The 14,745-nt window shown below is 35.5% G+C and overlaps 2 protein-coding genes across 2 annotated transcripts; one reads left to right on the top strand and one right to left on the bottom strand.

The window, feature by feature from the left end:
• Positions 1-1,351: 1,351 nt before the first annotated feature.
• On the top strand, positions 1,352-7,835 carry LOC102606435 (B-cell receptor-associated protein 31-like). The gene is made up of 2 exons (XM_006350413.2): positions 1,352-1,746; positions 7,112-7,835. The coding sequence occupies exons 1-2, from the start codon at positions 1,461-1,463 to the stop codon at positions 7,492-7,494; spliced, it is 669 nt and encodes a 222-aa protein (XP_006350475.1). The 5' UTR covers positions 1,352-1,460; the 3' UTR covers positions 7,495-7,835.
• Positions 7,836-8,407: 572 nt separating this feature from the next.
• LOC102606096 (aspartic proteinase-like) lies at positions 8,408-14,534 on the bottom strand. The gene is made up of 14 exons (XM_006350412.2): positions 14,488-14,534; positions 13,211-13,579; positions 13,051-13,111; positions 11,853-11,947; positions 11,663-11,775; positions 11,302-11,470; positions 11,179-11,218; positions 10,988-11,052; positions 10,226-10,339; positions 10,046-10,110; positions 9,790-9,943; positions 9,606-9,725; positions 8,774-8,862; positions 8,408-8,689 (listed from the first exon to the last, which is right to left on the bottom strand). The coding sequence occupies exons 2-14, from the start codon at positions 13,571-13,573 to the stop codon at positions 8,605-8,607; spliced, it is 1,533 nt and encodes a 510-aa protein (XP_006350474.1). The 5' UTR covers positions 13,574-13,579; positions 14,488-14,534; the 3' UTR covers positions 8,408-8,604.
• Between the last annotated feature and the right edge of the window lie 211 nt (positions 14,535-14,745).

The raw sequence follows: 14,745 nt of genomic DNA, 5'->3' as shown, positions 1-14,745 counted from the left end.
AACTATTTTTCGTTTTGAATGGATTGTTGTCACTTTTTTCACATTTTAAATGAATTGTTTCTTTTATCTTTGTGTATGGTTAATAACCGAATAACTGAACCAAACCAAACCGAAACCGATAATCACCAAACCGATAAATGTATATTATATTTGGTTTGGTTTGGTTTTGATAATTTTAAAACCGATTAAGTTGGTTTGGTTTTGGTTTTGGTTTTGACCAATAACCGATCCAAACCAACCCATGAACACCCCTAATGGTGGCTAAGGATATTCTGATATCTTGTTTATTATAAGCTTTGGTTTGCTCATTTAGTAAGATGTATAAGAATTGGAGAAATTTTGATAGTTTTCATAACTTATGAATTCTTCAATTACATGTACAAACAAAACTTGGACTTCACATTAATTTGATTTCATATGATGAATTCATATCACATGTCCAAACAAATCTTAAGTATTTTAAAAAAGGAACCGATATTAATTACTTAGTATGAAAATTATAAATTTGAAGAGTTCAAATAAGTGATTATTGATTGATATTAGGATTGTTCAAATAACACAGAGTTTAACTTAATTTTATTTTTAAATAAAGAAAATATTTATTGAAAAGACATAAAGGGTAAATTAATAAACAACTTTTTTTTTGGTTTTATTTCTTAAGAAGCATGCAAAATCAAAAGAGAAATATGATAACTATGCCTTTTATTTTATTTTTACTTGACCCATGTTGACTTGATATTTATTTTAAGGGAAAAGGGTCTGAAAAATACTTTAATATTGGCCGAAATTGCTATTACGATACCAAACTTTATGGAGGACCTTTTTATCCCTGCACTATTTAAAAGTGTATTTTAAAGGTATATATGTGCCCACGTGGACATGTTACTATTTATAATAATGCAATATTTATGATGTCGACGTGGGCACATATATACTTTTAAAATACACTATTAATTAGTGCAGGGGGTAAAATGTCATTTCCAAAGTTTGATATTGTTACAGCAATTTCAGTCAAAGTTCGAATATATTTCAGACATTTTTCCCTTATTTAAAAAAAGTATCTATTAGGAATTTATTTTACTAAATTAATCTTATTAATTATATGTTAAAAATATAAATTTGAGTAATAACACTTTATATAATTAATTAATAATAAAATAATACTTATTAACAATAATATTTTTTCTTCTTAATTTACTAAAATAAATAAATAAAATGAAAATGGAAGTAACTAAAGAAACCCCCAGTCCAGTACACCAACCAAGAACACCAAATTTACATTTCTAAAATATTGAGGGACCTGATTGTAATTAAGAGCCCTGTACATAAATGCAATTGAAGATGCAAAAACCTTTCCAAATCAAATTCTTCTTCTTCTTCTCTTTTCTTCGTCGTGGTCGCCCTTCTCAGCTGAGTCTCCTGCTCTGAAATCCATCCGTAGAAATCAATCGATTAGAATTATGATTCAGTTACTTTTCACTTTGATTTTTGCTGAAATGGCATTAATCATCATCTTCGTCTTCAAGACGCCATTAAGGAAGCTTGTTATAATGGGGCTTGATCGGGTGAAGAGAGGACGAGGCCCAATCATTATGAAAACTGTTGCTGGAACTGTCTTCGTGGTTATGATGTCCACCATCTACAGTGTTGCATCGATCCACACGCGCTGGGTCGATGAAGGTGGTGATATTACTCCAACTGATCAGATTCTTTTGGCTCAACATCTTCTAGAAGCTTCTCTTATGGGTAACCAAACTCTCATCTTCTGTCTCTCTAATTTAGTTTACCAGTTTTGATATTGACTTGTATATCCGATGTGATTAGACTACCTCCAATTATACTATTTGCACCGTTCCAATTTATTCGGCACCTTTGGATTTGATAGTCAAAACTTAAGGTGTTTTAAATATTTTAATACTTTTTAAATATGTAAATTTTATTTCTAAAAACTTAATTTCTTGTCCGAATTAATGGTCAAAACTAAAAATTAGACTATTGATATCCAAAAGCGCCACAATTTGACCGAGGAAGTACTTGTATTTCTGAAACTTATGGATGTAAATTAATTAATTAATTAGATGAATAAATTTATATAAAATATGTGTGCGTGCACGGAGTAGAGGTAGATTCCGGATTCGGAGGTAGTAGGTACAGAGCCCTCTCAATGTACATACAGATTCTCAAATGATCCTTCAAATTTGTTGTATGCATATACGACATAGTTTGAGGCCTCATTTGTTTGTACTTAGGTCTAAATCTGAATGGTTCAGACCTTAGGTCATTAAGTGCATTTTTTATATTAAAATTTAATCACTTACTTGGTCTAATAGATCTTGATCATTGTGAAAGAAGTCTAAATATAATTAAGAGATATTATTGTATGGATAATTTTCACCACCACTATATTCATAACCACCACCAACTACCTTTGTCATCTCAACCACTACCACCACCATCCACCACCATCCACCACCTCTGCCATCACAACCACCATCTCAACCAGTATTGTCACTCGCTGCCACACCTACCACCTCCGTCATTATTATATGCATTGCCGCTATCACTGACTTCAACAACACTATCAATTGCTACCACCACCGCGACTAATCCCTTCTACCAACCACCTCCACCATCACATTTAGCACAACTGCCAACTACCACCAACACCATCATCAACCACCACTACAAATACCGCCAACTGGCAACATCAACCAACTCCACCACCACTACCAGCACGGCCAACTACTAACATCAACCAACTCTACTATCACAACCACCACTATCAACTGCCACCATCGCGGCAGTCACTACAACACTAACCACCTCCACCATCATACTTACCATTAACATTACCACCACTACCAACCGCCATCATCACGTTACTCACTAGTCACTACTACATCAACCACCTCTACCATCACACTTATCACACTCACCATTACTAGCCATTAGCACTAACTATCACCACCATCACTAGCAAACATGAATCTACATTCTTTATATCAAATAATGATTTATTTTATTAAATTTATGTTTTTTCTAATATTTTAATTACTTTTATTCGAATTATACATTTATTATATTTAAAAATAAATAAATTATGCTCATTCAGATATTGACAACATCTTAATCATTTAAATGTGCATTCAAATTTCAAATGTCTTAATCTTAATGCAAACAAATGGGGCCCGAGTCTGAGATGGTAGTGTACAGTGTTTTTTAAAGCAAAAGGTGTAAAATAAAACAATAAGGTTCATGGGCCTTGAAGCAAAGTGCACGCTTCTTTGAAGTGAAACACACAGTTCACAGAAAATTAAAAATACCATAAAGATATAATCGAACTCCTCAAAAGTTGAGATTTGGAGAACCGACCTCTTCTAGTTGGGATCACTTTTTGCATCAGCGTTGGAAGTGTACACTTCTCTAAAGCGTATGGCTTAACACATAAAGCTATAACTCCTAAATTTACATTGCTTCATCACTTTATGCAATGAACCAATGGCTTTATTAACACATGCTGTGCACGTGCATCCACTGCTTGTATGCAGGATCAGCTCTCCAGCATACAAACAGTGGGTTCACTTGCACTACCATCTCAGACTCAAAACTATATACATACATACATATATATAAGAATAACACACACAAATGTATGTAGAAATGCACCTATCTATACAATAAACCTTCCTCTTGTTCTGTTTTTTGAAATTCAATTGCCTCTTCTAAGATTCTTTTTTTTCCCTTATGTTTTCTGGTATATCTATTTGCTGCATTGTTGTCTGAATTGCTGCATTTATAAACTGCAAAACTTTTCTCTTCCTTTATCCCTGCAACTTTTTAACTAAATGATTTGAATTATTGTTCATATGTATAATGCTTCTGAAGTATGAGCAAAAATCAGTGATTTACTTGGAATTACAGCTTTTATAGTTTATTTATTCACAGTGAAGCTTATACCTTTTATTTCATTTTGTATATAGTCTATACTAATTAAGGTCTAATTGATCTGAATAATGTTGATTTCTTCGGTTTGTTAGCTTAAGTGTCAAATTAAAGTTTGATTCCCTAGTTCTTTTTGAGAATCTTATTATATGATAGTGGTTCTATTCAGTCCTCGCTAAACATTGTTCTATTACTCTTGATAAGTGACATACTTATGAATAGTTCATGACGATCTGTGTATTAATGATTGAATGGGGAATGCTAAAAACTGTAGATGCTAGTGACACACTTCTTTTTGCACAAGAACTGTTGTTGTCCTTATTATCCATTGCTATATACATCATTTGATCTTCACTTCTTTAAGCATAACGGTGTTAGAAAAACTAATAAGAATGCATAGCTTTAGTGCTCTTAAAAAAGGAGGAAACCTCATTTATTTTGGTAAAACTGCGGGTTAGAATGGAGTGGTGGAGATCTTGTCTTATACAGTCAACTTTGCAAACTTATGCATGGTTTTCTCCACCCGTGGCATCGGGCTATAGGCCAGTCAGTGCATATTGTGAATACTAGATAAAAAATTACTTCCTTTATCCCGTTTTCCTTTTTTTAGTTTGTCCCAAATAATGATTCATTTTTCTTTATTAGAAACTATATGAGCTTATCATTCCCATTTTACCATTAATGACAGAATTTCTTAGTACTCACTTGATATAACATTTCTTTCCTTTATACGAGGAGACAAAAAAAAAAGACATCTAAAACTCTCACCACCACTCATTTAAAAGATAACTTTGGTACTTTTCATATATTTGGCTTATATGTCAAAATTATTCTTTAAATTTTTAACTCCCTGCCTAGCAACCACCTTAATGGAGGGAGTACTATGTGGGTACTGCAGTTGAATATGAACGGCTAGGTGAATATGCTCTGGCTTTACTTTCTGCCTTCCTCTACAAATTACTTCAGACCAAAAGTTGATATCTTAGCCGTAGAAGGGTGTACTGAAATAATGATCTATGGATTATACTTGCTTGATCAAATTCTATTTGATCTGTTCTTACTGTCTGCATCTCAACCACACTCCTTCACTTTGATTCTTTTTTTCCTTTTTCCTTTTGGGGGAGGGGTTAATCTATGTATGTGATAGCCTCATCTGTTGGTTTTTGTATTTAATTATATGTTAAACGTTCGTATACAATAATTTATTTTATTAATTCTTTACAAAGACATGCCGAGGGTTCTTTGGAAAAGCAATTTAGTTTTCATTCAAGACAATATCTTTAATATGTTCTTAAGTGAGCATTTAGCAACTACTCGATATGAGAATGGATGATTTGAGTCCAACCACAAATTCAATCTACTTTTATGTTCTCGCCACTACTCTGCCTTCTACTGTTCTAATTAACAGATTATTCAACTCTTATGAGAAGGAAGTAAAAGGTACACATTCAAACATGTCATAGCCTGGTGTTGGTCTTTCTGGCTGTTTATTTCTAAGCTAGAATTTTTCATTTAGTTGAGATGTTTCAATAGGCATTCTGCCAGATTCTTGAATCAGGGCATTGTCACTGAGATAGTTCTGAAACTTGCATCTGTGAAGTCACATTTGTGCTTACTGTCTAGATGAACTACGTTGTCCTCCTAGACTTGTTCTCCCTCGATATTGCCACCAGAGGCAGATCTAGAACTTGGAGGTTCTGGTTGCACACTATCTTGAACGTAGGCATGTTGCTATTTACTCGATCCGAATAGAGTAAACATTTGGTCTGTTTGACCAACTTTGGGTTTCGGTTTATGGTGTTAGTTTTCTTTTTATTTATATAGACAAATGACTGAATGGAAAAATGTAATAATTATGATAATTTGGCACATGGCATACAACTTAGAAGAGGGAAACTATTTATCTTTTATGGTTAAAATGAAGAGAAGAAAACTCAAGTCGTCAAAATTTCATAAAAGAAAAAAGATCAACAAAGATTAAGTTAAAAAGTTTTATAATTAAGATATCATGTTGATGTGTGTCCTAAATGCAGCTTACTAATTTTTTTTTGAGAAGTGCACCAGATAGGAATCAAACACAAGTCCTTGAGAGTAAAACTTGACCCTTCACCACTGGCACCTTTCGGTCTATCAGTTCTCCTGGTGACACGATCATTAGTTATTCTATTTCTCATACAAGTATTCATACAAAGTCTAAACTGAGGCGTTCAGGTGGTGTGGCACCCCCACCCTTCTACATAGATCTGTGCTGCTGCTAGCCCCCTTTTAGAGTGATGCCCATAAAGAGAGTTATGTCACTGTGGAGTGGTTATATGGGTGTTTAACAGATAAGAGTATTGCTCGATTCTTCCCTTGGTTTGGTTTTGGAAGTTTTTTCAATCAAAAGGAATAGAAGTTAAGACTAGGAAGAATCTCAAGGAAATGGGCTAATAGGGCTTTGATCTAGTGGTAAGAACGTAACGTATAGCGTGTGGGTTAGGTAGGAACATGTCATGGGTTTGAACCTGCCACAGACTGAAGTTTGGTATTTAAGTGGGGAAGGGTAGAGGGGCAAGCCCATTAGTCATTGAATTTCAAACCGTGTGCCACTGGCCCTTGTGGATTTATTGGTTATTAAAAAAAATCATTTAAGGGAAATGCTCATGGATCAAAGATAGAGAAATTGGAAGAACAGTCCTGCATGGACATAGTTTTGTGCAAGCTATTGATTCTTTTGAAGTCATGTTGTCACAGTGATGCATAAATGTTACTAATGATGGCTATGTTTCCACTTTTACTGCTATGCGATGTAAAAGGAGCTAGCAAGTGATACTCTCTTTTTCCCATATTGTAATGCTAAGTATATTTAGATGTGTATTAATAAGTATTTGTAAAATGTGGTTCACAAGTTCTTTCTCACTTGCAATCAACTTGATATGTTTTCCTTTTGACGTTTATCTACAGCCTGGTCTTATAGTAAACTTAAAGTTATTTACTAGAGAATTTGCTTTGTATTTATGGATATTAATGCTGGCAATTGTATGGCATGTAACCTTTCTAGGCTTTTTAGAGTGTCTAGAAAGACATCTGATTTGAGGGAGAGATGTATTGCACTTTATCCCTGTCTTTTGTTCCCAGTTTCTTTTGGTGTTGTTTGACTTTTGGATTTCACAATTAACCTTGTGTGCAGGATTCTCCCTCTTCCTCGCCTTTATGATTGATAAACTACATCATTATATAAGAGAACTTAGTATAAGGAGGAAGACCATGGAAGCTGTGAAAAAGCAAAACAGAGCCTTTGAGGATGGAAAGAGTGGAGCTTCAGAGGAGATCAAAACTTTGGAGGGAGAGGCAAGTGCATTGCGTGAAAAAATTAGGCAGCTGGAGTTAGAACTGGAGGAGAAGGCGAAAGAAGCAAGCAGTGCTGAAGCCAATGCAGGTGCTCTAAAAAAGCAGTCAGAGGGATTTCTTCTTGAATATGACCGCTTACTTGAGGAAAACCAAAATCTTCGTTCTCAATTGCAATCACTGGATCGTACATTGTCACGTTCTGATAGCAAGAAGGTTTCATAAAGAACCATGTCCCAGCCGTGTGAAAAGACCTGCAATGATTTTGTCGTAACGTCCCTGCTCAAAAGCTGGATGACAAGCTCTGAGAGTGTTTTTCATTTTTCTCTCTATCATAGTCTTCATGTCGTAAAGAATTCTGCGATGCAAAAGGGGTTTAAACATTATGAATACTAGAATTTTCTTCTTTCAACATATATCATCAGGAAATGTGATCCGTCTCTGCTGTCATTGCCAACTTCGTCCACTAAGACGGCTTTCCAGAAAGTAGGCGTAAATTTGGTGATGACATTTCTGTAGCTTTGTTAAAGGGTTCCTTTAAATGCACTTTGCCCATTCTTGTTGAATTCTCCCTCCCATCTTATTTTAACTACTATCACTTTAGCTCAAAAAAGTTGTCCTAAATTAACTGGAAATCCAAGACTATAGTTGTTCAATTAGAGACCTTAACATTAAAAACTCTCTGGTGGAAGATATGGACGAGATCGAGGTCTTACAATTCACATGGACAACATTCAAACAGTTCCTCTCAGTGGCAAGGTGCAACTAATTTGGTCTTACTGCTATCATCATTTTGAGCATGCCTATCAAACACAACTTCAAAAGTCAGATGACCTTGTTCTTCATATTCAGTTTACAGCGAAATGATTATGAAATCTTCAGAGTGTGTTCGATATGATTGGAAATGTTTTTTCCACGAAAAGTATAAATAGATTTCTTACTTATTTTTCCTGTGTTCAATACACAAACACAAAATATTATCCTAAAATCATATTTTCATTAGGGAACTCATTTTCTTAGAGAAATTGTTTCTTGACCAGTCCAACATGAAAATAATCAGAAAATAAAGTAGCTAAATTAGAGAAAGAAAATGAACTTATATTATTCTTGCACACACAAGGAACAATTGATGAAGTAATTTTAAGCTCTCTTCACAAATATCAGTAAAACACACAGTATATAGTAGCAGTGCTACATCACGCAGTCGAAGTGAAAAGGTAAATATTTACAAGTATGGTTTTTCTAACGCCTTGGAGTGTTCATACATTCAATCCCATTTGTTATATCTCTCTCTCTATATATATAAGAGGGGTGAATGTAGAGGCATTAGTTACATTAAGCTGCTTCAGCAAATCCAACTCTGAGTTTGCCATAATCGAAGACGGTGTGATATCGACCCATGAAAATATCACCCAAGATCCTGTAACCATATACAGTACAGCATTAAAAGGATCGCTGGCTATTTATAAGCTTCGAAAGAGAAAACATATGAAGATAAATTTACCAGAGAGGTCCACGGGGAGGAGGAATATCCAAGCCAATGAAGCCACTAATACATTGTGCTTTATCACCCTCGCCAACCTTGAGTATGTACTGATAGCAGGAAAAGAATCCAAAATCAGTACATACATTCATATCTAAGACAGCAAGTTAAAAGGAACACAACTGGAACAAACTGAAAAGGATCCACACATCGACTTGCAACTTTACACATTTAATGTTGGAAAATATTCATTGGAAGGACAGGGAAGACTCGGGAGAGGTGGTCTGGTAAAGAAAAGTTGCATATGGTCATAGTGATTTTGTGTAGTACCTGAACTCCTTTTTTTTGTAAGATAAGGTCTACCCTAAATTATTCAAAGCTCACCCTCTTTACTAAACCATACAACAAACAAATTTAGAAAAAAAATCGAATTTGATCAAGTGATTTGGTGTGCACTTGATGAGTTTTCTTCTTTGAAAGATTAGTTCTATGCTGAATCAGACCTAACTTTTTGTTATGGGGTGGTGAGGGGTGTGTGTGTGTATGTATGTGTAGGAAGACAGCATCTAATCTGGATTCCTTGGACCTTCTCTCAAGCTGTATGCCTTAGCAAGGTTGTCAAGTAATATACTTCCACAAAAACAACAAGTACCTTTACAAAGCACAAAGATCATATGCAGATTTTCTTAGATATCTAAGTTGGAAAATATGATATGTAAATTGACGTAAAAATCCAACTACTCACAATCTCAAATATAGAAGTACTTCTTGTTTTTTTTCTTTCATGTTTGACAAATGTTGCTCTAGAGAGGCATAGCTAAGTATTACAGTTAAAAACCATTTTAAAGCATACCTCATTGGGGGAGAGGTCAAACACTTTGCCACCAATTGTGAAGGAGACTGTAGGCATGGAAGAAAGCTTTCCACAGTCAACAGCTGATTCTCCCATTGGGCTTGGGAGACGCTCGCAAAGCTGTCAGTCAGTCAGCAATCTGAATCGAACAAAAGGAGAAAATTATAGCGACAGGACTTTTTACCTCGTTCACATAGTCCAATATGCGATCTTGAGTCTGGTTTTGTCTCAGTTGATTCTCCATCCATATGACTGCCATTTCACAAGCAGAGCACACACCATCGTGTGGTCCTGCTGATCTGCCAGCTTTCTCATTCACAACACTCTCAATTCCCATACTGCAGAAGAAGCCACAGAAAGATCCAGCATTTATATCAACGTGATGGATTAACTAATGCACTATATGGTCCCCGCAGGGCAGATAGAGCCTGAAGACTAACCTAACTCCGTGAGTTCCATCAAAAGTGCATACTCCAACCTGTGAGCAGACCTTCTTTGGATGTGCCTACTTAAAAACTGACCAATGAGATAATCGGGAAAGACAAATAGATACCAACTGCTATTCTGCAGTAATTGCACATCAAACAAATGAAACTGCAGTTAAACAGTTGAATGCTCACCTCTGCTAACAGCAAATCCATGATTGTTTGCCCGTACTGCTGAATTACAGCTTTGCATTGTTGGCTTGCAACTCCAGAGGCTCCAATAGCTTGATTTATCATAGTAATTACAGTCTGCAAGAAAAGGGATGTTTTGAGACTGCTCAGCCTTGGAAGCATTTCAGGTGTACAATTGCCGAGACAAACAATTGCAGATTTTTCTCCTTAGATTATATTGATGACATTTATAAAGTTAACAAGATAAAACTGGCTACAGTTTTCAAGTTGGGTAATTTTCTTCTCAAATAGAAGAAGCGTAAACAATAAATAGAGAGAACGATGAAGGCAAAATAAGAAGCATCACACTCATTTAAAATATCATAAAAGCAAGACCATCAGCAAGAAGCAAAAAACAACAGTACCTACTGTGGCAGCTTTGGCCATTAAACAGAACAAGCCAAAGAAATAAGAAGATTTACAGAACTTGGCCCTGCCCTGCTAATAAAGCTAAAAGATGGTATATCCAAAGACATAATCAATTTCAGTACTATCCTCTATGTGAATGAAAAATTAAAACACAACACAGATATGAACTTCTTGTTAATAACTCATGAATCTTAGGAATACATCACTTTTGTAGCGGAACAAGCTGTGGAAGGTTCAGAGAAAAAAGGAAATCGACAATGCAATTCCTGGTAGTGATGGTGGAAACAATTAAGAAAATAATACTAACAAAAAATATTGACTTGTTTAATGTTCCAAAGTGAGGGCTATATATATTACCGTTGGACCAGCCAAGAGAGAAGTCCCTGAATCTGCTATAGCAGAGCACCCACTTTTACAGTATCCTACATAATATGTTCATGTTAGAAAACTCAAATGAAGTGCAGATTCTATATCCAGGTAGAGACTGACTTTCAGCAATAGCCCCTAATTTGGCAATCCAATTCAAAAGGTACAGAAGCAAAACATACCGGTAGCTTTACCATCGATCAGAACATCACCCATGTCAAACTGCCAATCATATTACTAAGATAAGATAGCAGTTATGCAAAATATGAACATGCAGACAGTATCCAATTGATGGAATAACCCACCTGCCAATAACCTTTCCTCGTGACTGGGGCATAAGTGATTTCTCCCTTAAAGTGATTAGGATCAACACCACCAAACACGATTTCTCCCCCTTGCTCTTCCTCTGTGTTTCGGTTGAGCCAAAATGAGAAGACAGGCTCCTTGATAAGGCCCTGTTTGACCATGTTGTACCTGGAAAAGACAGAAGATGATGCCCAGGTTAATTATCAAAGTGAATTTAACCAAAAAGAGACATCCAGCATATCCTACATTCATGGAAATTTAGTCCTTAACGCGTTAAGCAACATCTGGAAAAAAAACGGTGTAGAGCATGAATTTGGTCTATGGGAAAGAAAGAGAGGAAACAAAGCATCATCCACGTACCAAACTGGAACAGCATTTCCAACAGAAATCTCCTGGAATCCAAGACCCAATATACCATCAAATTTGGCTACCAAAAATGTGACACTTGGTTCTCGGGTTGCCTCAATAAATTCCTAATACATTAACACCTTGAGATATGAGATTTATACTTCAAGACAATTTAAAGCAAGTGAGGGGTGGTTGTAGTTACCTGATCTATTACCACAAGATCACCAACTTTCACATTGTCCTCACTGAAGAATCCAGAAATAGCTCCACTACCATACTGAATTGCAGCAGACTCCCCTGTATGCCAAATTGAAGAATTATCACGGACTATATCCCAGGAAATACAATGCAAAATAAGGTATTGTGGAAACATTTGACAAGATCGATTATATTATTCACAAGGTAGGAGCAAATTAACACATCTAGTAAACCTAGTCAACTGCTATAGGCTGTATCAGATCGATATATGAACTGCTAATGGAATTGTGATAGAACACAAATGCAACAATAACTAGTTCTTTATGCAAATATTTTTTATGAGAAAAACTTGCAAAGACACAGATGCAAAACCTAGTTAATAAGGAAGAAGTAAGATCTTCCATCCATACAGAAAGAACCAGAGGTTAGAATCACAACAAGACACCAAAAAGCTCACCGTAGAGAGAGCATTTATCAGTATTGTTAAAGGCGCGCTTAAGCCCTGAAGTGAGGCTCAAAATGTGTTGAGCGCTTCGCCTCGCTTTATGTGCACTTCTGTTGTCGTATTCAAGGTTTTAAGGCAAACTTTTCCTTGCCAATGAGCTTCTTTTGAAGAAGTGACACTATACAATTGATATTTCACTTTATCATAATTTGTTTTTTCAATTTCTTTGGTCATTCATGTTTATAATCATTAGTCTTGGACTAAAGACATATATATATATATATATACATACATATATTTGTATTTTTTCTCCCTTTGCACTTTTTATCATTAAAGCCCATGCTTTATTTGCACTTCGTGCTTAAAGCACCAACTGACCTTAGAGCTTTTTTGCGCTTTTCACCTTTGATCACACTGGCATTAATGTTCTTTGCAAAATCCAACCATGGTATGTACTGAGAAATACAAAATAAACAGCCTCCATTTATGTCCCAACAGTCTGAGACATACACTCAACCATGAGAATCACACAAGGACAATAAGAAAGGTGGCTACAGGGAGATAAACCTACGGCCCTCTGAGAGAAAACCCTGTACACCCCACCATATTCCATATTGAACAAGAAGGCACATATTCTAAAGTTAGCAGCATTCAATAACTGGCATTAGAAGGCAGCATATGTTTCACACAGCAACAAGCTAGCAAATGACCGTAAGAAAGTATTTGCATCCATATACAAAAAGGTAAAATAACATACCATTCTTCTTATAAGTACTTGATAGGCTTGATTTGTATTTGGCATGAAAGAAACAGGGAACCTGCAACAAGATAGACAATCATCAGATTCAAGATGGATGCATGGCTAATGTTAGCATTCATTACTATGCTTTGTATCATAACCATGTATAGAAGCTTACAGAGAAATAGCACTTGGATGATGGCACCCACAAATTCGAGCTACCAGTGTCAAAGATTACAGTGAATTTTTGAGGTGGAGTGCCTACACCAATCTCCCCAAAGTATTGAGCATCCATATAGTTCTTCAGTGCTACAATGTCTGTATCCTCAGAGTCCCCAAGTTTACCACGGAAGTTATACTTCCTAATAGACGGCCTCAGAAGGTCCCCCTCCTTGGACTCAAGGCGTGCAGCAAGTCGGTTGTTATGATCAAATTTCATTTTTTTCAACCCAATTCTAACAAAGCCATCATTTGATGAGGAGGCTAATGGAAATAACAGTGCTGAGAGAAACAGGGCAACAAGAAATATTTTTGCTCCCATATTGACCTATAAGATTTCAAATCATTATTCATTTTAGCCAATCAATCAAGAAAAAAACACTATCATAACATTCAACCAAGACAAATAAATAAATAAATTCTTCTTCTTAATAAACCATCAAAACCTCCTAAATCATGACATTTCAGCAAACTAATCACTTGCAAACTCATGGTTTAGGCACAAAAATTATAGGAAAATGCTAAGTACTAACAGCAGCAGCCGAAACTAGATAAATCAATTGTCAATCAATTAAGCCTCAATTCGAAAAACTGGGTGCAGTTATATGATTCCTCTATATCCATTCTATCCCAAGTTCCGTACCCAATTCAGCATAAATTCAAAAATAAATGCCAGAGAATAACAAAAATCAGGCCCTTCATCTCAGAAATTTGTACAATTTCTGGTCCTTCCAACTAGTACTACATATTATCACCTAAAAAACACCTGGAGACAAAACCCCTCACACCATGCAAAGCATAAAAATAGATAAATGTCATTAGACCTGAAACATGAAAAAATTGACTAAACAGCAAAATATATAATCCTAAACTCCCCCGTTACCACCAGAGGCGGAGTCAGGATTAAGAGTTTGAGGGTTTTAGAACTGTGGATCAATTTTATTAGGGATTCACAAATTAATATACATATATATTTAATTAATTTATTAGTACAAATACAGGGTCTACGAAAAAGTTATTGAGTTTGTCTGAACCCACGAACCCCCACGTAGATCTGCCACTGCCCATTACTATAAAAATTGAAGCAGAAATCCAAAATGGAAATAAAAAAACAGAAATAACTCTTCCATTCTTGACCAAAGAAAACAAATGTGTATAAAGCTAACCCCCTCAAAAACCATATAATCTGAATGTAGATAACACAAGAATTGAAAAAGGATAACAGAAAATACTAACCAGATTGACGAAGCAAAGAGAGGAAAAAGGGTGAATGAGAAGAAAAATTCCTGCATGTATAAATAGGAACAAGAGAAAAAAAAAAATCGAGATCAGCTACTCTTTTGATCTTAGCCGTTAAATCTTAGAATTAAAATTGGACCGTTTATTTGTTTTTAGATCAAAATTCGCTTTCACGAGATTTTTGTTTTGAGAAAGCAAAGAACAATTAGTAATTTGATCTGAACCGTTGGATTGTGAATCGACGGTCCCGATGAG

Source organism: Solanum tuberosum, unplaced genomic scaffold, assembly GCF_000226075.1.
Source record: "Solanum tuberosum cultivar DM 1-3 516 R44 unplaced genomic scaffold, SolTub_3.0 scf00122, whole genome shotgun sequence".
Taxonomy (NCBI): domain Eukaryota; kingdom Viridiplantae; phylum Streptophyta; class Magnoliopsida; order Solanales; family Solanaceae; genus Solanum; species Solanum tuberosum.
The sequence above is the reverse complement of the archived record's forward strand: the minus strand, read 5'-3'. Positions and strand labels throughout refer to the sequence as shown.